Source organism: Naegleria gruberi, assembly GCF_000004985.1.
Source record: "Naegleria gruberi genomic scaffold NAEGRscaffold_40, whole genome shotgun sequence".
NCBI classification, from domain to species: Eukaryota; Heterolobosea; class Eutetramitea; order Acrasida; family Naegleriidae; genus Naegleria; species Naegleria gruberi.
The window spans coordinates 300,523-323,199 of record NW_003163287.1 but is presented as its reverse complement, the minus strand read 5'-3'; the positions used below and the strand labels follow the sequence as shown (position 1 = coordinate 323,199).

The 22,677-nt window shown below is 34.2% G+C and overlaps 14 protein-coding genes and 2 non-coding genes across 16 annotated transcripts; 7 read left to right on the top strand and 9 right to left on the bottom strand.

Moving 5' to 3' along the window:
• Positions 1-328: 328 nt before the first annotated feature.
• NAEGRDRAFT_70532 (uncharacterized protein) lies at positions 329-1,507 on the top strand (the record flags this gene model as incomplete). The annotated part of the gene is made up of 1 exon (XM_002674449.1): positions 329-1,507. One exon carries the CDS (start codon positions 329-331, stop codon positions 1,505-1,507), a length of 1,179 nt encoding a protein of 392 aa, XP_002674495.1.
• A 126-nt stretch (positions 1,508-1,633) lies between these two features.
• NAEGRDRAFT_70531 (uncharacterized protein) lies at positions 1,634-2,809 on the top strand (the record flags this gene model as incomplete). The annotated part of the gene is made up of 1 exon (XM_002674448.1): positions 1,634-2,809. The coding sequence occupies one exon, from the start codon at positions 1,634-1,636 to the stop codon at positions 2,807-2,809; it is 1,176 nt and encodes a 391-aa protein (XP_002674494.1).
• A 983-nt stretch (positions 2,810-3,792) lies between these two features.
• Positions 3,793-4,882, bottom strand: NAEGRDRAFT_70530 (ras family small GTPase; the record flags this gene model as incomplete). The annotated part of the gene is made up of 3 exons (XM_002674372.1): positions 3,793-4,187; positions 4,291-4,407; positions 4,480-4,882. The coding sequence occupies 3 exons, from the start codon at positions 4,880-4,882 to the stop codon at positions 3,793-3,795; spliced, it is 915 nt and encodes a 304-aa protein (XP_002674418.1).
• Positions 4,883-5,161: 279 nt separating this feature from the next.
• NAEGRDRAFT_t467 lies at positions 5,162-5,232 on the bottom strand. Its single transcript has one exon. It is a non-coding gene; the product is annotated as a tRNA-Asp (tRNA).
• A 114-nt stretch (positions 5,233-5,346) lies between these two features.
• On the top strand, positions 5,347-5,433 carry NAEGRDRAFT_t470. The gene has a single exon. It is a non-coding gene; the product is annotated as a tRNA-Tyr (tRNA).
• A 121-nt stretch (positions 5,434-5,554) lies between these two features.
• On the bottom strand, positions 5,555-7,675 carry NAEGRDRAFT_58761 (uncharacterized protein). Its single transcript, XM_002674371.1, has one exon. The coding sequence runs from the start codon at positions 7,666-7,668 to the stop codon at positions 5,614-5,616; it is 2,055 nt and encodes a 684-aa protein (XP_002674417.1). The 5' UTR covers positions 7,669-7,675; the 3' UTR covers positions 5,555-5,613.
• Positions 7,676-8,068: 393 nt separating this feature from the next.
• On the top strand, positions 8,069-8,941 carry NAEGRDRAFT_44680 (ARF/SAR family small GTPase; the record flags this gene model as incomplete). The annotated part of the gene is made up of 3 exons (XM_002674447.1): positions 8,069-8,291; positions 8,474-8,502; positions 8,612-8,941. 3 exons carry the CDS (start codon positions 8,069-8,071, stop codon positions 8,939-8,941), a joined length of 582 nt encoding a protein of 193 aa, XP_002674493.1.
• A 118-nt stretch (positions 8,942-9,059) lies between these two features.
• NAEGRDRAFT_51016 (uncharacterized protein) lies at positions 9,060-10,991 on the bottom strand (the record flags this gene model as incomplete). Its single annotated transcript, XM_002674370.1, has 1 exon — positions 9,060-10,991. The coding sequence occupies one exon, from the start codon at positions 10,989-10,991 to the stop codon at positions 9,060-9,062; it is 1,932 nt and encodes a 643-aa protein (XP_002674416.1).
• A 144-nt stretch (positions 10,992-11,135) lies between these two features.
• Positions 11,136-11,828, bottom strand: NAEGRDRAFT_70526 (uncharacterized protein; the record flags this gene model as incomplete). Its single annotated transcript, XM_002674369.1, has 1 exon — positions 11,136-11,828. One exon carries the CDS (start codon positions 11,826-11,828, stop codon positions 11,136-11,138), a length of 693 nt encoding a protein of 230 aa, XP_002674415.1.
• A 220-nt stretch (positions 11,829-12,048) lies between these two features.
• NAEGRDRAFT_70525 (uncharacterized protein) lies at positions 12,049-12,885 on the bottom strand (the record flags this gene model as incomplete). The annotated part of the gene is made up of 1 exon (XM_002674368.1): positions 12,049-12,885. One exon carries the CDS (start codon positions 12,883-12,885, stop codon positions 12,049-12,051), a length of 837 nt encoding a protein of 278 aa, XP_002674414.1.
• A 975-nt stretch (positions 12,886-13,860) lies between these two features.
• Positions 13,861-15,465, bottom strand: NAEGRDRAFT_70524 (uncharacterized protein; the record flags this gene model as incomplete). Its single annotated transcript, XM_002674367.1, has 1 exon — positions 13,861-15,465. One exon carries the CDS (start codon positions 15,463-15,465, stop codon positions 13,861-13,863), a length of 1,605 nt encoding a protein of 534 aa, XP_002674413.1.
• Positions 15,466-15,829: 364 nt separating this feature from the next.
• NAEGRDRAFT_70523 (uncharacterized protein) lies at positions 15,830-17,218 on the top strand (the record flags this gene model as incomplete). Its single annotated transcript, XM_002674446.1, has 1 exon — positions 15,830-17,218. The coding sequence occupies one exon, from the start codon at positions 15,830-15,832 to the stop codon at positions 17,216-17,218; it is 1,389 nt and encodes a 462-aa protein (XP_002674492.1).
• A 253-nt stretch (positions 17,219-17,471) lies between these two features.
• Positions 17,472-17,952, top strand: NAEGRDRAFT_80652 (uncharacterized protein; the record flags this gene model as incomplete). Its single annotated transcript, XM_002674445.1, has 1 exon — positions 17,472-17,952. One exon carries the CDS (start codon positions 17,472-17,474, stop codon positions 17,907-17,909), a length of 438 nt encoding a protein of 145 aa, XP_002674491.1. The 3' UTR covers positions 17,910-17,952.
• A 179-nt stretch (positions 17,953-18,131) lies between these two features.
• On the top strand, positions 18,132-18,617 carry NAEGRDRAFT_70521 (uncharacterized protein; the record flags this gene model as incomplete). The annotated part of the gene is made up of 1 exon (XM_002674444.1): positions 18,132-18,617. The coding sequence occupies one exon, from the start codon at positions 18,132-18,134 to the stop codon at positions 18,615-18,617; it is 486 nt and encodes a 161-aa protein (XP_002674490.1).
• A 167-nt stretch (positions 18,618-18,784) lies between these two features.
• NAEGRDRAFT_70520 (uncharacterized protein) lies at positions 18,785-20,542 on the bottom strand (the record flags this gene model as incomplete). The annotated part of the gene is made up of 1 exon (XM_002674366.1): positions 18,785-20,542. The coding sequence occupies one exon, from the start codon at positions 20,540-20,542 to the stop codon at positions 18,785-18,787; it is 1,758 nt and encodes a 585-aa protein (XP_002674412.1).
• A 535-nt stretch (positions 20,543-21,077) lies between these two features.
• NAEGRDRAFT_70519 (uncharacterized protein) lies at positions 21,078-22,241 on the bottom strand (the record flags this gene model as incomplete). The annotated part of the gene is made up of 1 exon (XM_002674365.1): positions 21,078-22,241. One exon carries the CDS (start codon positions 22,239-22,241, stop codon positions 21,078-21,080), a length of 1,164 nt encoding a protein of 387 aa, XP_002674411.1.
• Positions 22,242-22,677: the final 436 nt, after the last annotated feature.

The window sequence follows — 22,677 nt, the reverse complement described above, 5'->3', positions numbered from 1 at the left end:
CTTCTTCTCATTGTAAACTTTTCATTGTTGTTAAGAAAACGAAAAAAACATAGCTCCACCAATGGCTAATAGAGAAAATTGAATTCTTAATAACATACCAAACAAAATTTGAGAAGGATAAAACTGCAGAGGTCACTGAAGGTCCTTCACAGCAATCCCCTTCAACGGCCCTAACCTGCAGCTCGAGGCATTGAGAGAGTTTGGTTTGCAGTATGATTGCTACCAAGAATGTGATGCAGTGATCTATTAGAAAATTTATTGAAATTACTATTTTTTTCTTTTGGTTGTCAAATATTCAAAGTAAACATCATATTCAAAACATCAAAAAATGACATTACAACTCTCTGATGAGATTTATCACATTCTTCTCTTCTCGGATCACATGGAGATCATCAAAGCCTTCTCATTAATTAACAAATTTTGGTGTGAAAAAGCTAGAAATATTCCGTTGTCTATTACTATTAGAAACTTTCCTTGTAATGTTAATTTTAAATGTAAATACATGATCGAGAGTTTACATGTAAAAGATATCAATGATGATGAAATATTAACAAATATATTCGAGAGTGGAATGTTAGAAAAATTAACAAGTTTGAAAGTCAGTCCGAGTATTAATCAGAAAAATTTGAAATGTATTTTCGAGAATTTAGGAAGAGAGTTGAGGGTTCTGAAAATGAATTTTCTCAGAGAAATTAGTTATTTGAGCTTTTCTAGTGGGGCCTTTTCGAAATTGGAAGTTTTAGAGTTGGAAGGACATGACATTGGAACAATTGAGATTTCAGCATTGGAAAATTTGAAAACCTTGCAAATATTCTGTCGTGAGATTGATCTTTCTAATGGATATTTACCAAAATTAACATCCCTTCGCATGGATGGAATGAGAATAAGTGCTGATTTATTGAGGCAATTCCTTCAAGCTAGTCCAATTGAAATTTTGAGAATTTTTGATTGTCTAAATAATTCGAGTGCTATTGAAGAAATTTCCCTGTTTGGACATCGATTGGTTCATTTGAATATTTCCTGTAATCCTATCTCGCTATCCTCGCTTCGTAATCTCTGTTTCAGCTCTGTATGCTCCAACATTAGTGAGCTTATTTTGGATCAATGTCACAATATTGGAATTGAAGGTTGTGAGTATATAGGAAATGGTCCTGCCTTGAGAAATTTAACGCTCCTCTCCTTGATGTATTGTGTAATTGGAAGTAAAGCATTTGAAAAGATTGTCCATGGACCTAATGCCTCCAATTTGAAAACACTATTGGTGGAAGAATGTGAGCTAGGTCTGAACGGTTGCAAGGCAATTGCAGAAAGTAAAACCCTCACCAACTTGACTAAATTGGACATTTCCTCTAATGAAATACTGGATGAAGGATGTGAAATATTATGCAATACTCCCAATTTGAAACATTTAACATCATTCACAGTAGCATGCAATGAATTGACCACAAGTGCCCCAATTTCAACATCTCCCTATTTAACACATTTAGTCCATCTAGATTGGGAATAGAAAAATAATTCAAAGCAAGCTGCATTAACAATTATTCCAAGTGTGAGATGTAAATTTCAAAATGCATTCACCTTAATTCACTTAAAATCTTTGAAATTTTCTATTTTTAAGAATTTTTGAAAAAAAATGTTCGTTGCCAAGTTAGAGTTTCGTCCCTTGCCGAATAATAATCTTCAGGAGAGTATTAAACAAATGTATTCTCTCAAGTGGGCCTATCCGAATGATTTGGGTAGAATGTCGCATTTGGATAATGTGCAAGCTATTTCCTCGGAAGAGAATAATCTTCAACAATTCAATCATGAATGGAGTTTAATCTCTAGGAGAATCTTTATGGATCATTTTCTTGATGAGCCTCTAAATGGTGATGAAGAAGCAGAGGAATCCAATAATGGTGATGAAGAATCTACTTGTAGAATGATTCATCTTGATGATTTGCAAAATCTTAGAAAATTTAGATTGGAGCAAGATGAGAGTAAGGAGATGGACAAGTTTATTATCAAACATTCTAAGAAAGCCTCCGAGGAAGATGATCTATTTCACGATGATAATGTTGTTTTTGTTATGAGAAAGTCAATGACTGCTGTGTTGGCTAAAATTCAGAGAAGTTTCGATCTTTCACAATGGTTTGAAACATTGAAGAAATCGTTTGGATCTGAGCAAGCTGTTAATCAATTGTTAATATCTCCAATTCATATTATTAGGGAAGAGGAGGAATTCCTCGAATTGAAATCAGTTCATCATCTTGATTCAGTCTTTGTGAGATGTGATGGTTGCTCCCCTAAAGATGTTTCTGCAGAATGTTTGTACGAAACCACCAGAAATGGTTGGAATGAATTGATGGATCACATTCAAAGATCAACTCGTTGCAATCTCTTCTTTGAGAGAATGAGAGATTTGAATCTGTATGAAGAATTATACATTGCTCGACCAAAAGTTAACATTCTCAAAGAAATGAGATGTATCATTATCGATCAAATGTTGCACTATGTTATTGATGAAGGAAATGAAGGATGGTCCTTTGTCACAGGAAAGAATTATATTAAATATAATGATAACATGATGGAACCAATTAGAAAGATGTGCTCTCTCATTACCAAGCACGTTCCATTTGATAATTTCACATTAGATTTGGGACTTGTCAATGGATCAACAGAAGATGCATTGGAATGGAAAGTAATAGAGTTGAATACCATTCTAAAGGGAATTACAGGACTCGGTGAGGCTGAGGATAATATTGATTTGACCAGATATGACCATTCATTTGCAAGAAGTGAACCAATTGTCTATGCAGACCAAGACTAAGAGTAGTTATTTTACATGATAATATTTGAATAAATAATTACCTTTTCACAGTTAATAACGTTGTGGTGACTACAATTGGCATACCTAGTTGTGTAATAAATTTTCTATTGTAAATTAAAAGAAAAGCAAGTACAGATTTGATTTTGGCTGAAGGTAAGATAAAACTCAAAATTGAACCGGTCATTGTAAAATAAATAACCCAACCAATAAAAAATTATTTTAAAAATAAAACAAAAAAAAAACAGAAACAATATATTGACACAAAATGGCAAAAGTTCACGGATCCCTCGCACGTGCTGGTAAAGTTAAGAACCAAACTCCAAAGGTCGACCCACAAAAGAACACTGAAAAGGAAAAGACTGGTAGAGCCAAGAAGAGATACCTCTGCAATTGTAGATATGAATCCTTGAAGACTGGTCAAGATCCAATGAAGATGAAGTTGAACAGCATTGATAAACAACAACAAGTTGTTGCTCAAAAGAAGGAGCATGCTGCTTTGATTGCTGAAAAGAAGGCATTGAAGAGAGCACCAACCAAGGTCTAAACGCCCTCATCTCTAAAAAGCAAAGAGGAGAGTGTGGTGTAATTGTGTTGGTTCTTCTCTCCATCTTCGACTGAGGTGATTTCCGCCAGGATGTGCTCGTTTCTAAATTTTAGAACAGCACTCCTACCTCATGTCTCAAAGATTCTATGCGAAAAGATTTTGGAATACTTTGAAAGTGCCAAGCTTGTTATTGTTATTATTTTGTAAATAGCAAGTTTGTCGCTTCCGAACATGAAGTCACTTAGGTTGAACGAAAAAGGGTTGTGGTGTTTATAGTTTTGTTGCATCACTTCTCTCCTGTTTTGCACCACAACAATTAATAAAAATTATTGTTGTGCAAATTAATATTATTATTTACTTGATTTCGAAATGGTGAAATTGGATGATAGTCATTACAAAGCATCATGACTCCAACTAATGCTTATCCTCCTACCACTTTTCAACAAACAAGACACTTTCTTTGTTTTCTTCTTGTTATATTCCATAATTCCAAGTTTTTGAGGGCTTCAATATCGTTAACAAGTACATCTTCCAAGGCAGGGAGGAATGGAAACTGTTCATAATATTCCATTTTCAGCACAACATGTTCGAATATTTCATTGATATTAATTCCTTCTCTTGCACTTGTTTCGAATATTGCTGTATTTCTCAAATCAAATTCCTCAATAATTGTTCCAATGAATGATTGAATATTTTCAATGGAGCTCCTTCTTTTCTGATCTGGAATATCAACTTTGTTAATTGCAAACAGAACTGGGAAATCATTCCACTCCCTATCTCTCGCTCTCAGCAATGAATTAAACAACTTTCGTGTAGAAGTCACAACTTGTTCATCTAGGGAATGAGATGTGGAAAATACATAAATTGATGAATGATACCTTTTCAGAGTGTGTTCCAGCATGGCTGAGAATTCGTAATCTCCATACGAATCACCAACCTCCACCAAAGCTTGGATTTATCATTTTTCGTGTAGTGTCCTCAATTCCACACGAATAATCTTCATAGAAATGGCCCATTGCAAAGTAATTACAAATTGATGTTTTACCAACTCCACCTATATATTAGAATTTCACACACAATCGAATTGAAATTTAGAAATTATATGAAACGACATTATAATACATACTTATTCCCAATAAGGAGACCAAACTCTCTTTCACACCATTCATTGGCAGGTCTTTTTCCAAAATATTTGTAATATATTGAGCTCTTGCCCATCTCACTAATAATACTTTCCTTCTAAAATTGATATTCTTTTTAAATTGTTTCTTCCACTTGCTCAATTGCAAATCAGATAAATTACAATTTTTAGCTTCATATTCCAATAAATCGACCCAAATATGATCATTTTTTAATTTAAACCATTCAGTTTCCAATTTCATATAGAATGAAATAATTTCCTCGTGTTGATTGGTAGAAATATGTGAAAATTTGAATTTACATTCCGATATTGATGATGAATTATTTTCCCGTATGAGAAAGCAACGAATAATGCAAGCGATTTCAGGAGGAAGTTCAAGAAATTTCATTTTTTTTTGAAAAGTTCAGAATTGTTATTATTATTCAAATTTTACCATACATTGGATGGGAGAGATACGTTTCCTCTATAGAACATGATGATTTTGAGTTTAGAGAGCTTGTTAACTCATTTGAAAAAAATAGTGGTCAGGACGAGGCTTCTAAAAAAGGAAATAAGAATAATTATTAAAAAATAAAAAATGAATAATCAAGATAAGGATGTGGACTATCAGATCACAAAATATTGAAAAGCAAAAATATCGAAGAATTGAATAAACATAAAATTATTACTCGAGTGCCGGGAATTGAACCCGGGTCGCCAGAGTGACAGTCTGGAATGCTACCACTATACCACACCCGATTTCACATTTATACTCTGAACTACACGATTGTGAGCAATGTTTTCACCCAAGTCCCTTAATTGGACTTGGAACTCAGTACATGATGAACATAAAACTTTTCTTTACATATGTAACCGATGATAGCTCAGCTGGTAGAGCATGGGACTGTAGCAAGAAAAACTGTAATCCTGTGGTCGGCGGTTCGATTCCGTCTCATCGGAGCTTTTGGCTTCACATATTTTTATTGCCAGTAACCATAGCTAACAATGAATATCATATTGTCTTGACACTCCAAAACAGGGTATACATTCTTATGTAAGAATGCAAGAGTCATACCAGTTTCAAACTTTTCTGTTTAATTGAATATACTTAATCTATTTACATTGAATCTTCTGAAGTATTTATTCAGATAAATCTAAAGTTTCTTCCTTGCTATTACTCAGTGGTAAATTGAGGGAATCCACTCGTACCATACCTGGTTCTTGATCTTTAATGCTTGAGGATGAATTATTATTGACTGGATTGCCCAATGACGGCTCAGTAGTCTTTTTAGCTAAATTGGCAATCTTTTTCATGTCTGATTCCTTCTTCTTTTCATTAACATTGAACTTTCCCTTATATACAACAAATGGATAAGGATTCAAATCATCACCCTCTCCTGATAAACTCTTCAATGCACCAAAGACATCGACATCTCTCTTCTTTGAAACAAATGCAGACTTGAGATCGTCATTGACATATGGATATTTGAATGTCAAAAAGTAATTCTTATCAAGTAGCTCAGTAATGGTCTTGAATTTGTGACTCTTATCAGCATCGGACAAGTAATAGTAAGGTTCTCCCTTCTCAGTTTTTCCTCTCTTCAATACAAAGTGATACACTTGACGAGTGGCAAAAAATCCAGTATTTGAGCTAGTCTCCTCATTTTCCACAACATTTTCCTGAACACATGAAATGTAGTAATGCCCAGGCTCGTTCTCATTGAAACGAATAATGTACGTTCCAGGTTCTTCCTTTTGTAAAATATCTTGTGCATCGTAACATGTCACTGAACCCCAAAAATGAGGAAGGAAAATAACTGGTGCAGCATCTTCTTTTCCAGCAATATTTCTCAATTTCAATTCGTCAGTATTCCACTTGTAAATACTGCCCAACCATCTAGTGAGAGTTTTCAAATCTGTCACACTTACAACTCCATCACAAGTTGGATCTGAAATCTCTTCCAAAACCTCAATTTCAAACTTGACTTTCAAGTGAGCAAAAGTTTCTTCAATGGCATCAATAAATGCCTTCTTCTTGACACTGAAATTGGAGGAGCCAATCTTCTTCTCCCACCAACTACATTCAAAATCAAAATCTTGAAGGAGAACCGAAACATCGGCAACATCAGCTCCACTGGTACTTGATGTTCCTCCTTCGATTTTTCTCTTTGCATCCAAACATTCTTTCAAATCTTTAATTTCCTCAAGAGTATGAGTGAGAATAATTTCCATCTCTGACCTCACCTCAAAATATTTCTGCTTACTATCCATATCAATGACATAATTAGTTTTTGGATTAGTTTGTGCGTGTAGGAATGAAGAAGCTCTTCTCAAACTATTTGTCGATGAGGTTGACATTTGTACATTGAAAGAGAAGGCAACCTTCCTTGCTCCTCCACTATTATCCACAAATAACTTTTCCAATTTTCTCTTAAATCTCGGTAATTGTCTATCCTTCAATGCAATCAACCAGACCTGAAAAGCAGAATCCGTATTATAATTTACACCATAATCCTCCTCCATATCATCTTCATCCATGCCATTATTTCCTGATGTTGCTCCAATACTAATTCTACTCCCTCTACCAATCGATCCACTTCCGATACCACCACCACCTCCAAATACACCCTCATCTTCCAACCAAGTGGGAGTATACTTGGCACAATTAATGTACTTCTTCAGACCATTATCTACATTCGAGTTGCCATAATTTCCAGTGGCGCCATTTTTAAATGATGTACTGGCGAGAGGGCCACCACCCTGTAAATTTTGTGTTGGAGAAGTGGCGCCATTTCCTTGTGTGTTATTGTTAGCAGCAGCAATTGCTTCCAGAGAAGAAAAATTGCCTCCAATTTGAATCTCGTAGTAGTGACGAGAAATTTCCTCCAGCAAGACAACGAGATGAATCTCACCCAATTGTTGGAGAACAATGACTAACTCTGCGATGGACATGAGCAAGGCATCGGAAGTGTTGGATGCTGCTATCAGAACAAGATTACCTGACGATGTATTATTGTTGTTTGTATTTGAATCGGGTTGTTGTTGTTGCTGCTGTTGAATTTTGATGGATTCTTTGGTATGAAAGGAGGAAGCTAGATTGTTTGTGGTACGATCTGGTGGTTTGTATTGATCTCCAACTAGTGTTCCTCCCATTCCACCCACAGAATTTGATCCACCTGAATGGTTTTGTCCCATTTTTTTGTTTTTCCTTTCACTGAAGTTGTTTGATGGCTGACAGCAGATATCATTATTATTTCATCAAATTCAACAAATATTCAATGTACATTCCTCTATTAATACTATTTAACAATCTTCAATGTTTCACTAAGTCTCTCTTACCGGAGAATCTTTTTCAAAACCTCTTCCAATTGGAGTTGTCGAGTTTATTTTCGTCATCAATTTTTAATTTAGCAAATAAACGTTGCAAAGCAAACAACAACTTTAAAAAAAATTTATTAAAAAAATCTTGTCATCACCGAGCAACAACGATAATATTATTTCATCGTCATTAATAGTCATCATTATCGTAGTCGTTGAGATAGCACATCATAGAGAAAGCAAAATTTGTACAAAATAATAGTAATAATAGAGGAAAATGTTAGCAGCAGCTTTGAAATCATTGATGGATTGGATTAAATCACTCTTCTGGAAGCAAGAGTTGGAACTTACATTGGTCGGATTGCAAAATGCTGGTAAAACGACACTTGTAAATACAATTTCATTTGGTCAGATGAATGAGGATACTATACCAACTATTGGCTTTAATATGCGAAAAGTGAGTAAAGGAGGTGTAGAAATCAAGTTGTGGGATATCGGAGGTATGTCATTCTTTTGAAAACTATTCAATTATTTATTATTATAATCATCACTATTAACTATGATGATGGTCCATCATATGTTGTTCAACTGTGATGACAAATTGTTATTCTAATCATTTAATATTTTTCTAATAACTTTGGATTATCATGATACTAACGATGATTTAAATTGACAATAATAGGTCAATCCAAATTCAGAAACATGTGGGAGGTATGTATTTGATATGAACGTAATATATTTAATTTTAATTTCATACTTGTTGTCATCACATTCTATCTAATATTATGATTGTTATAATATTACATTTCAAAAAACACAGAGATATTGTAGAGGAGTTGGAGCTATTGTATATGTTGTGGACTCTGCAAGTGATGAACAAACATTGGAAGTAGCCAAAAAGGAGCTTCATGAATTGGTTGGAAAAGCCTCTCTTTCGACTATTCCTTTACTGGTACTTGGAAATAAGAATGATTTACCAAATGCTAGAGGTGTACAAGAATTAATTGACAAATTGGATCTCAAACTTATTACTGGACGAGAAGTATCTTGCTACTCAATTAGTGCTAAAAATTCTGTAAATATTGACAAGACTTTACAATGGCTCATCAAGAATGCCAAGAAGAGCGAAGAATCAGACAAGAGTAATTAATATTTATGTAAATTAAAAATTGTAAAGTTAATTTAGAATAATATTTGATGATCAATTAATTTCTGATCTAGCAAAAAAATTCTATTGAAAATGTTCAACGATTTATTCACAGATATGTTTATTTACATTCAATGGTTGGAATGAATTCTTCAGCTGTTGGAGCTTCTTCCTTTCCGTGGAATAATTTGGAAAATACTGAAAGATTATTCTTTCTTTCAATTGAAGTATCGAGCAGATTGGTTGAGATATCTTGTTGATCTTCGACGTCATCATTATCCTCAACTTCTTCCACATCGTCAGCACCACCTTCATTGGCCAACTTGCTATCAGTTTCCTTATCAACCAAAATAGAGAAAATGACAACCTTGAACTTGTCCTTGAAAATTTCACTTGCCAATACTTCCTTGAAAAGTTGAGCAATATGATAGGCAGGATTGGAGTGAGTATTTTCACAACCAAGAGCACCAATAACAAGAGAATCATGACCCTTCTTTAATGCAACATCAAAGTAGGCAGCAATCTTCTTCTTCATTGAGTTGGACAATTTGGTAGAGAGGAAATTCTCAGTTGTTACTTCTTCGTCATCGTCCTCTTCATTTGGAATGACAGTATTTGGATCGGCTACCTTTCTCTTCTCTGTTGGTGGATTCACATAAGGATAGGTGATAAACATTGAGCAAGCCCATGTTCTATCCAAGAAGGCATATCCATCGCTCTTTGGACCTCTTAACACTACAACATTTGGTGTATAAATTCCTCCAAATTCAGGTAATGGGTAAGTCCACTCTCTAGTTTCATCAAATCTGTATGGATCAGCAATTGCTAAAGACAATGATGATCTTCTACAGAAATCTTCCTCTTGAGTATTTCCTCCCTTAGCAAAAGATCCTCCTGGAACAGTTTGGCTACCAGAGACCAAAACGAGTGGATTAAGTTTACAAATCCTTCTCAAACTAATTGCAGTTTCCAACATGTCACCTTTAACAACCTGAATCACAGTTTTCTGAGAGCTGGATGATTCTTCCTTTGATTTTCTTGTCAAGTTGAGAGTAATATTCTGAACTGCTTCATTTTCAGCACAATCAATCTTTTCAGTTGCCTTTACAATCTTTTTGATATTATTAAAATCAATATGTACAGCTTTAGAAGGAATTCCCTTATCACCACCTTCTTCTTCCTTTACAAAAGTATCTTCTTCAATTTCCAAACTAGAACTTTGCTTTTTGTTTTGTTTCTTATTTTGTTTCTTATTCTTCTTTGGATCATCTTTCCATTCATTCAATTCATATAATTGTGGACGATCCTCATCTCTGGTAATTTCAAATCCATCAAAAGTTCCATCATCTTGATCATCATTTTCCTCATCCAATTCAAAAGGATCCTTCTTTTTGTTTTTCTTATTCTTCTTCTTATTCTTCTTATTCATTGCTTGTTGATTAATTGTTTCTTCTTCTTCAATTTGAATTTCCTCTTGATCAACTGGAGTGGTGGCCTTCTTATTCGATGGCACAGAAGAAGCCTTTACATACTTTTTTCTAGTTAATGTTCTTCCTCCAATTACAAAAGTTTCAAATTCTTCTTCTTTTACTTGTAAAACTTCTTCGGAAGCAACATTACTAGCATCAGCTGATTGATTATTATCAGTAGAAGAAGAGGCACCACCACTTGTAATAGCTTCTGGATCAGAAGTCTCTTCCTTATAATACTTTCCTCTCAACAAGACTTGAAGTGTTCCCATTTGAATTAATTTACGCAAGGCTCTTCTCACGTTAGAATATTCCTTCCAACGATGTTCAAAGTAATAATACTTCCAATCCGATGGTTTGTACAAATATTTAGTGCAAGCTCCTGCAATATCATTCAACATTTCCTTTGTTTTCATGTATTTTAAAATCTTTTCATAATAGATGGCTGGAATGGCCTCCTTAGGCATCTTTACATTAGATGTACGTGCTCCGATGGTAATACCAAGCGGTTGGGAGTGTGCTTGAGCCAGAGGAGCAGCATTAGCCAAAGCTTGTTTATTTCTGTATAATTCTCTCTTTCCCATTTTTTTTTATTTTTAAGAGTTTTTTTTGATTTTGAGCTTTTTTGTTGAACAAGAACATCGTTCGAAGATTTTCTTGAGTGGTTTATTGTAAAATTGAATGAGAGAATTGGTTGAGAATGATCGTGTGGGAATGGTTGGGGAGAGTTAGAAGTACATGTTGATTGGTGCAAGAGTTAGATTTTCCAATTGAAAATTGTCAGAATTGATTGAGTTTTGTTGGATGATTTGGAGAGATGAGTTGTGAATCATTTTGTGTGGTGCTTTTTGAATTTTGGAGAGAGATAGTATTTCATTTATGGAGGGAAGAACGTTTCTAGAGTTTTGATGGGTGAATTGAATGCATGTTGATTTGGAGGCGGTTGGTGCTTGGATGTTGTTTGTTGTTGAAATTAAGCTATTCGATTCCAACTGAATAATGGAAGAAACTTGAAAATGAGTGAGTGGTATCTTTGAGTTGGTGATCACTTGATGTGCACTACATGCCTTCTCATCAACTTTTAATACAGACCTTTCTGTTAGATTCTGCTCACTCAACATGTTAGGAGCTTGTACTGAAAATTTAACTACCTCTTGATTATACTTGCTTGGTCTAAAGTGTAAACCCTTGTATGCGTTTCGTTTTGAGTATTCTCTCAACTTTCTCTTCTTTTCTTCATGTTCAACTGGATCATAAGAATGAAACCTCAACCATGGATTATTATTCGAAACCAAATGATGACTCTCCATCATTCCACTACATTTTCCAGACGTTCCCCTTCCCTTCCTTCTACTCACAACAGTTGAGCTTGAATAATTACAATTTGCATTCAAAACTTGACGAGGACTGTCTTGTTGCATTTCTTTTGTTTTTTTTGATGCAAAACAAACCACTTCATGTTAGTATGATGTTACCAATTCGATAAAAGATGCGTCGGCATTTATCTCTGTAACTGGCCTTTCAACTTTTTTAATTGTCCATTTTGGGAATGACAACTTGGCAGGAAGGGAAATCTTGGTTTTCCAAATTTTAATGTTATGCAGAGTTAACATCTTTTGAAGGCAATTTAATTCATGACATTTATTGTTTCAACAATTCAATTATTGAAACTGTGTTTAATTGACTATTGTTTCGTCTTTCGAATTTTGTTATTGGAATAGTTTCAAGTAAATGTTGAATGGAGGGTAATCTTTCACAATGAGTGGCCATGGAGCGGGTGAACGGGACATTATTTGGTGATATTGAACTGGTTAGTGGAATAGTTTTGCTGATTGATAATTGACTTGGCAGATTTGATGTGTTGCTTAGTGATATATTTTGAGAGTATTCAGAGTAGTGAGCCAGAGGAGAATAGACTTGGTAGTTGCTTGAATAGTTACGGTTGGACGGGCAATTTACGAAACCTTTCGAATAATCACCATTTACAGAGTTTTTGTCAATGTAACAACTAGATTTGCTTAGAGTGCTTGAATTTGAACAATTAGAAACATTTCTGCTTCTTGATTCAATAGATTGCTTGATGGAGTTCCATTCAGAAGCATTAATGGTCAGTTGTTTCTCACAGATTCTACTCTTAGAGTATTGGTGATTATTCGAAAGTAGCTTGTGTTGTTTGGAAATCGATGAATGAGAATTGCTAATCGTTTTAGCAGCAGACTTGTTCGAAGAAGAATTTGATCGGCTTGTTCTATACGAAACTGGAGATGCAGGTGAAACTTGTCTTTGATTATTATTCGAATGTTGAATATCAACCATATACTTGCTTGGTTTAAATGCCATTCCATTATGTGTATTCTTTGCAATCATTTCTCTATTCAATCGTTTCTTCTCTTCATTTGCTTTTGGATCAAAATTGTGAAAGTGAAATGAACCAGACGAAACCAAATTATTCGAAACTGAGGTTGAAGGACTTGACATTTTTTTCTGGGTGTGAAGACACATTGCAAAATGTTGTTTTAGATAAATTAGGTGTTTCCAAATAAGCAACTTGTCAGCAATCTACATAAATATTAAATTTCTTTTAGATAACAGCTTATCTGAAATGTACAATGACCAAGTTTCTTATTGACTGATCGAGGAAGTAAATTTGAAATAGGAGGGATGAAGTATTCGAAACCTTTAGGTTAGCTTGGAGTTTCTAATAAATTAAAGTAAGCTGTCTATTTTGTACGAAACGTTGAATTAAAGACTGAACAAATGCTCTAAACCAGTTTGAATGTTTTTTTGATAGTGTTTGAAGCTTGGCTATAAAGACTTTCTAAGTTTCGAATAAAGCTATTAAGGAATTGCATTGTAGCGATCGCCAATAAGTAAAGGAAGGGTTTTATATAGAGATTTTTAAATATTCCATATTTGATGACTAGATTTTTAAAATTAGTGGAGATGGATATGTAGCGGTTTTCAGTGTTTCAACAAAATACTGAAATAGAAGGTGGACAAGACTAAACTAAACCTATTCTCAACTAGTTTGCAGAAATTGCCAGATCGTGAGATGAAAATTTTAAGGATTTGGCAATTATTGAATAAAGACTTGATGTTATTTGAAAAGATTTCAAAGTTGGCTCAATCTTCAGCTAATTATCAAAAGATTGTTGTTTGATTTCTTGTGTTGTTTCAAAATAAAGCACTTTAAAACACAAAAAAGTTGTTTTGCCAAATTGCTTAAAATCATGTGCGAAGCCAATCTCCAGACGTGGCATACAAACGTATCATTACAGTTTCGTTGTATCGTATCTTCACTTTCCCAAGTTGCTCATACAAAAATGCATTTATAGAAATATTCGCTTTCCATATCTAGATATCCATGCTTAAGAAGTTTCTAATACTTTCTAATCTGGATGCCACCACACATCCTTGGAAGGTCAACCAGAACATTTAAAGTTGACCTTTACATCAATAATCATAATTTTGCTTGTAGTGCTCGCAATATTGTTCGAAACTAGTCCTTTGCAAGATTTCAATAAATCTTCCACTACAATATTTAAAATCCAAAGAATTAACAAATTCCTCATCCAAATTGGGAGTATGAGCAAGTAATGATGGATTATTGGTTAGTATCTTCCTCAATATTTCCTCATCCTTATTAATAACTCGAAGTAATTGATTGAAATATTGTTGTGGCAATGAAAGTGGAATTTTTGCATTTTCAAGAATTGGTGCCAGGAATTCAATGTCATTTGCCAATTCATTATCAAGATATATGTAATTATAAAACTGTTTTTGAGTGGCTGCTCTTGCTACCTCTCTATCCATTCTCCATTGATAAGGAAGATTCTTAAAGTTTTCTCCCAATTCAGTCAAGTCAAGTAATAGTTGTTCTTTTGTCAACTTGAAATTCTCATTTTCAAAATTGAGACACACAAAAATTGGATTCACTTCAAAAAGTCTTTTCAGAACTCTCTCATCAAGGCTCTTTTCATGGTTTTTGAGATTCTTTCCAAGTAAACTTCTTTCCTTGGGTGTTGTATATTCCAACATCTTTAGAACAAGCTCATTAGAAAAGCAATTGTCAATGTTAACTTCTTTTCCATATTTGGTGGCTTCAATAATCAAATCTTCTGAGAGAGTTTTCAACTCTGGAACTATTCTCTGTCTACTCGTCTTTAAATAGTGCAATAATATTTCCGTATCGGTGTAAAGGGATTCATGAGCATCTTCCCATTCTTTGGAATATTTGAGTATTAGATTCTTATCTTGTCGAAACTTATCTGAAAGATATTGAAATTTAGTGTTTCCATTCTCGAAATACCATCTCACTAATTCAGTGTCATCTGCAATCTCTTTGCTGGTTAATCGGAAAGGTAAATTGGACGAAACTAAAGCACTTTTTACAAGTTCTCTATCTTTTCTGAGATTTTCTGGTAATATTTCAAATAAATACCCACAATGTCTTAAAATTGATTTCAGATCATTTCTATTCGATTCATGACATAGCTTGTCAATATTAAATGGATTAATAGTTCTTGAACAATCAAAGCTCATCTTCAACCACTCCTTTACAGAAATCCCTTCTCTACATGAGTTTGAACAAGTTTCTACTTTCCCATTCTCCAAGTCAATACGAAACTCTGTTTTTTGTTTGTGAAAAGTTGAAATTGTCAAAAATCTTCCAGAAAAACACCAATTATCAAAACTATACAAGCAATTACTCCAATGAGGAGACATATTAATCACTGAAGGCATTTCTCTTCTTCTAATAGTCTTGATTCTTCCATCCGATACTTTAATAAATTCTCTCAAGTGGAAAGGAATCTTTCTCTGAATCATTTCTTCAATTTTTCTAATCTTTTCCTCTGCAACAGGTGCTTCACATAGTGGCTTTAACAAATACCTATTGTGGAGTTGAAATATTTCATTGATTTCTCTTCTTTCCTCTTCGAGACATAAAGATCTGAATAGGAGATTGACTCTTTCAAAATGTGGTCGATATGGTGTGTTGAGGAATGAATAAACAGTTCGCCATAATTCTGGTGGAATGAGAATGGATAAATCTTGCATTTTTTTTTGATGAACTTGCATCATTTATTTGTTGTTTAGTATTTACAAGGTTCACTCAATCTAATTTCATATTTTCTCCCTTTGATCCATAAAAGTTGCAAATGTCAAAGCTGTTATTAAATGGAAAGTATCAATTTTTGGATCGCAACTAAAATCTCATCCGTTCCAATAACACCACATCCAATAAAGTAATTGGGTTCAACCAACTTGTTTAATTACTCTAGTTGCTTTGCATTTACAGATTTCCAATAGCAAAACCAACAACTATATTAAGGGTGACTACGAATGCTACTAAGAGTTCAATTTAGGACCTTATCAATATTAATAATAAATTAAATTATAATAAATATTAAATTACAAAAAAATGTCTTTAATACAACAACAGAAGCGGCCACGAAGATTCTCAGCCGTCTTGTTATTGCTGATGGGAGTTGTGTTGGTGGCGAGCTTGTTGTTATTAAATTTTCATCATTACGAATCTTCACTCGTGAATGCTCATGGATCTCATCACCATCATCATAAACAACACTCTTCGGAGAAACACAAGTGCCAGCATCATCACGAACATGAGCATCACGAGCATCATTATGAGCACAAGGAAGTTAATACAAATAATAACAATGAAAAACATCAGCAAATTCATCGACATTTATTGGAAACAAAAGAAATACACAAGGAAGGAGATCATCATCACCATGATCACAACCTTCATGAAGAAAAGCAACAACATCAACCTTCTAAATTATCGATTTGGATGTATTCGTTGGGAAGTTCCTTTGGAGTTTCTTTATTGTCTTTTGTTGGGGCTAGTTTACTGTTTTATGGTATTAGAGGACAAGAGAATGGTGCAACAATGAGTAATTTACAATTTATATTGAGTTGTTTGGCTGTTGGATCCTTGTTAGGAGATTGTTTCTTGCACTTGTTGCCAATTCTCTATGCTTCGGAAGAACACAGCCATGATAGTGGTCACAGTCATGGCAGTGGAGGAAAACATGTTCATAATTTGGAAGCTTCTGGTCACTCATTTGTCATATTATTTGGATTCATCTTGTGTTTGTTGATTGAGGTCTATCTCAGAGTTCGTCAAAGGAGAGAGGAAAAGAAGGAGAAGGCCAATGAGGTGAAATTAGGAGGACACTCTCACCACCACGGTCATTCTCATATTAAGGCAGTAGGATGGATCAATTTGATTGGAGATGGTATTCACAATTTTATGGATGGTGCAGGAATTGCAGGTGCTTTTCAAGTTTCAATTCCTGTTGGTATTGCCAATGTTTTGTGTATTTGTATGCATGAAATTCCACAAGAATTGTCAGATTATGGAATTTTATTGAGTGCTGGATTTAGTGTAAAGAAGGCTCTATTCTTCAATTTCCTGAGTGGAGTCTTGTCAGTTGTTGGTTGCTTATTTGGATTAATTTTGACATCTGATCATGGATTTGAATTTTTGTTTATTAATGAAAAGCATCTGGTTGCTTTGAGTGCTGGTAGTTTTATGTACATTGCCACATCCATGATTCCAATAATCTTGGATCAATTAGTGGAAAGTAGTGAATTAGTGGCCGTTCCAGAAATTAAAAACGAAGATGAAAAGACTGAAAAGAAGGTTCATAAGGATGCTCAAACTTCTGATTTCCCAACCAAGCTCTACTATGCCATTGGAAGCGTCACTGCTGGTATCATTCTCATGCACATTATTGGAGTTTATGAGGATTCTGTTACTGACATGGTCACATCATTCTACAGGTAAAAAACTAAACTTCTTACCTTTACTGTAAATATTGTACACACAACCCTTAAAAAATACACATAAACTTGTTTTCAGATTTGATCTTACACAATATGAATTGTCATCATCAACTAATGAATGAAAAGAGATTCTAATATTCAAATTCATAATTCAAATCACGTTATGGCATTATCTATTTTGAGAAATCACGTTTCGTCTGCAGAGGTTTAAAATAGTTGGTTATTCTTACTTGCAATTCAAATCACATAAAAAAATGTCAGTAATCAAGAAAGGAAATTACATTATCACAGTCCATAGAGTAGAGGAGGTCTACGAGCCAGTTGTCCCAGCTCGACAACTTCCCCCCGTAACAGTTCGACCATTACCACCCTCAGTACTTTATTGCTTTTTCATTCTTGCGCTTCTAATTGCAATGGCACTAGTTGGAGGTTCAGCGTATGGAATTTACTATTCTCACCAGATACAATATAATGTTGATGAAATAATTACTTGTTCAGTAATTCTCGTATGCTCATGTTGTTGTTTTTCAACTATGCTTCTCTTTAGTTTTATTAAAATTTCAGATCGATGTAAAAAGAGAGCTAGTGAAAAGAAGAAGGATTTGGAGAAGAATGAAAAATCTTCTCTGAATGATTCACTTCTCAACAATTCAAACATTGATGATGGTCGCCAAATACGGCCAGTTTATTAAGGTTTCTCATTTTCTAATTCACAATAAATTGAAAGTAAACTAAATTTCTATTGTAACTTGATTTCCTCCATGTAATTGTTCCTTTGAGAATTGATACAACCAATAGATCAATCGTTTCGAACAGATTATCACCTTAATAAAATTCATGAAAAGATTGAAAAATTCTGAAGGAAATCGTGAAATTTCTATTTTTAAAAAATTGAAAATTAATATTTAAAAAAAATGACCAACAAGAAGGCCCCAACAACAAAAAAGCAAAATGATGATGATTTAAAGTTCTTGCAAGATATGGCCAAGAAGAATGAACAAAAACAAAAGAAGAAGGATGCAAAGGAACAAAAGAAGGCTGCTTTGTGGATTTCTTTGACTCAAGACGGATTGGTAAAGAAGAAGATTATCACTGCTGCAAAGGATGATGCTGCTTCTCCATCAAACGGAAATACAGTCAGTGTTCATTATGTAGGAACTCTTAAATCAACAGGTGCTCAATTTGATAGCTCTCGTACTAGAAATCAACCTTTTGAATTCAAATTAGGTGCTCATCAAGTTATTAGTGGATGGGAACATGCTTGTCTTTCAATGAAGGTCGGAGAAAAGAGTATCTTTGAATTGGATTCAACTTATGGATATGGTCAAAGAGGTGCACCTCCAAGCATTCCACCAAATTCTACTCTTGTTTTTGAAATTGAATTGTTGGGTTTCAATTAAACCAATTTTGTTAAATTAAATTAATTTATTGATGATGATGATTTTAGTATTTATTATCGGAATTAAATAATATATTACTAACAATATTAATATAATATTTACATGATTTTAATGATGAGTATTATTATAATAATAGTATAATAATAATTATTATTATCGGAAGAATGTTACAATTTGGAGGCAAACAATGAATGTGAAGTGAATGGAGAAGATACAGCAATTGGAGGAGGAGGAGTACTCTTACTAGTAGCCAATTGATCAGCAAGTCTTGCTGTTCTATCAACAATGCCAGATGCAGACAATGAAACATGTTTGATTGTGGCCATCTCAGTTTCCTTAATTTCCTCCGACCATACCATTGGCTTACCAGTGCAATCTCTGATATCCAAAAAGAGATTCCTCTCCATATGTTGTTCTTGTTGACCTGTTGCTTCTTCTTCATTAGAATCTTGTTGAGATGGCATGAGGAATTTCGAAACTGGATCAAGAGATGTTTGCTGAGCTCTCTTAGTCAAGCCAGCCAATTTAAAGTTATCCTGAAAGGTATAGTACAATGAGGCAAATGAAATACTCTCTAAATGGGAGTAATTTCTCAATAGATATTGATAAATGGATCCGCCATGAGTGGCAAATGCTAAATTGACAAGTTTGGTATCTTGTTTGACAAGTTGTGGAATGAGTGACTCACGAATGGAGTGCATGAGTTGATCACCTTGTTGAGAAGTGAGTGGAATATCACATTGTGATAAATGTACAGTGTTAAAGATGATGAATGCTGGAATTTGAGTGTTTGTCTTTTGATCGGTGGCATATTTACATTTCCATACTTGGAAGGAAGCTTGTGCCTTCTCGTCAATGAAACATCCAGCAAAGAATGGATGGTAAAAGATGTTGTCCAAGTGTGTGATGAGGAAATTGGATTTCCCATAGATTTTGTCCATCAGAGTTTTGTATTCTTCCAAAGATTGGACCTTGTGAAGATCGGTCAATTGAGGAGTTGCCTTGTTTTGCAATTGTTTTTGAGAGTCAAAGGAAGAAATGTTGACATGATCTTCTAAACTCAAATTGAAACCTAAATACTTTAAACGAAATCTTGTTGCAGCCATTCCACTCTTTGCAATGTAACCGAAACTTTTCGAATTTTCAGCAAAGACATGGGCATAGCAGTAACGAATATTCATGTGAATCATCATTAGAATCTTCATAAACCATGCACTAAACTTGATAGATGGACATTGGGTACGGTATTTCTGAGCACACCATCCAGAACCAGCCAACCCAACTTTGTAAACTTTCCCATCAATGTATAGATCTTTTACAGAGAAGGCAACATGACCAACAGAGTTATATTTTGGTGGCATTGTAGGATTCTGTGCATGATATTCAGTGTCCAATATCTTCAGCGCAACAATAAAGTGGGATCTATTATTCATACTTTGCATGGGAGTGAATTTTGAGGTTTCGAATATGTTTAGTTGACTTTCGTTTGCTGTTGGTTCCCTAACCACTCGAGAAAACTGTGCCCATCTATCATGAACGTTTTCATGCACCTTCAACATACTCTTAGTCGTATGCTTTTGAAAGTAGTAAAAGTATTCATTGAGATTCTCCTTCTGAACATCTAAATCGTATAATTCTCTCTGAAACCAATCTTGTTCATCATGGTAAATGTCATCTCTATCGTTTAGAGTTTCTAATAGAGAGTTATAAGAGAGTTCTTGTGGAGTAGTTGCTTGTTTGATGAGTAAGCGATGTTGCAGTTGAGCGGCTGCTTGATTATCAGGATTCATCAACCAGAAGAAATAGTAAGGAATGTTATTCGAATCTGATGGGAGGACATTCCATTCCTTGTCTGTTTTTAACACCTGGTCTCTAAGCAGCATGCCAGCATGTTGAGGATTGAGTTTGGCTTTGAGTATATCCATTATTATTGTTGTTACTCTATTTTTTCTTGATTTTTATTATAACTTGTGGAAACTATTCGAAACAATATGTAATACTCCAAAAAAGCAAATCAAAATCACGGGAGAGGCTCACGAATATTTGTAATGGAAGCTGATTTATCATGAATTGTAGCTACATTCAAGAGGTAATCTCTCAATATTGTTCGAAACATCGATTAACCCAACTGGAACCATTTACATGTCAATAAAAAAAATAATCATGACATTTCATGATTATGAACGACATAAGGAAATCGAAATAACAATATCCATTCACCTCACTCTTTTGGATTGTAATACCTTTGAAAACGCAACTTGTTAAAACTTTTTTATTACAAAATGTGAAACCATAAGGTCAATACGAAACTAGTGAGTACCAGCTTGTTCTTCTTGTGGATGTTTCCATGTTTTCCATGTTTCCATGTTCTACTACACATAACACTCTACTCATTGTAACCAAAGTGTATAAAAATCATATAGTAATCATGTTGGATTAGTTGACCAAAAATCTGTAGATTTATTTTACTGAAGAAATCATTTGGGAGAATAAATCACTTGTCCTGAATCTTAAAAACATGTCCTGTATGGAAGAGGATAACATTTCGTTAATGATGGGATCAAATATTCCAGTAACTGTTTCATTAAATCGATCAGCAATTGAAAGTTGTGAAATGTTGTCAGATTCTTCTGGTGTATTCGAAAGTGGATCGACAGCAGTGTCTTCTAATGATCTATTAACTCTATATTTCGATGGTAATAGTTCAGTAATGGATTTTGATTCGAAATGAAATTGAATTTGTTCCCTTACTTGTTCCCTTAATTTATCCGAAGTATTTACGTGCATGACTGAATGAGAATCGAATAGGAAAAGGTTTCCAATACTTGTAGCAATTGATTTCGTCTTGTCAAATTTGGAAAATGAAGCAATTGGCTTGTAGTGAGTATTAACTTCTTCCCAAAATAGAATATTCTCAATATTAAATTCCATATGTGCAAACAGTTTGAAATATTTACGAAGTTTCGGATTTTCCAAAACTACCAACATGTTCAAATCCGAATCTCCTACCACATTTCGATTTCCAAAACAGGAATATTTAGGTTGGAGAGATTTCTTTGCTTTGATTGTTTGAATTTTTTCATTTTCCTTCTTTTCAGTTGGTGTGATTATTTCCAATGATGAGCTTGCTTGTTTTCTCTTGTAGATTGGAATTTCTCTAGAAGTGTCAATGATTGGCATGTCGATTTGTGTGGAAATTTCAATGGTTTGAAGGGTAGATTCGTCAAGTTTAGTTTCTTCCATTTGAATTTGTTCCTTGATTTGAGATTCACATTCTTTCAATTCCATTTCCATTATTACATTTTGACATTCTTCCTTCCTTGTTTCATTTTCATTAGAAACTTCATTCAACATCTCTTCTTCCTTTCCAATAACTTTCTTACTTTCAATTTTCACAACATTTTTCTCATTCATTTTCAAACTTTCCAAATCATCACCTCCACCACTTTTCAAATCCAATTTCAAAACAATTTCTTCCAAAACCTTAGGACAATGATCGGCATAATTCAATCGCCACGAATGGATGACCTTCCCTCTCCTAATCAGAAACATTGCAGGTCGAATGTAGAAACTTTTCCCATGGTATTCATCCCTCTTCTTACGTTCCTGTGAGAATCCATCCATTTTGGTGAGTAGTAGTTGTGGAATGAGATAGGTCAGGATTACTTTTTTGGAAACTGAGCCGGAGTAAATATCAAAAACAGTGGCGAATTCATTGTTTGGATCGGGAACGCGAATGAGTGATGAAATTTCGGGAATTTCCCACTTTAAATATTTTTTTTGTAAGTTGTTAAATATTCAATAGTAATAGTTAATTATTATTGTAAATATAGTATTTAATATTTAATATTATTGAACATTGAACAGTAGTAAACTTACAGAATTGAAAAAATCTTCTCCTCTTTCCTCAGTTTCCGGATAAACAACAATTGGTACAATGTTCAACTGTGTGAGCGATCTGTAAAATTCCATCAACTCTACCATTCGTCTATTGCAGAAGGCACACCCGCCGAAACTTACAAATCGACGAAAGATGAGGAGAATGTTGTGTTTTTGTGAC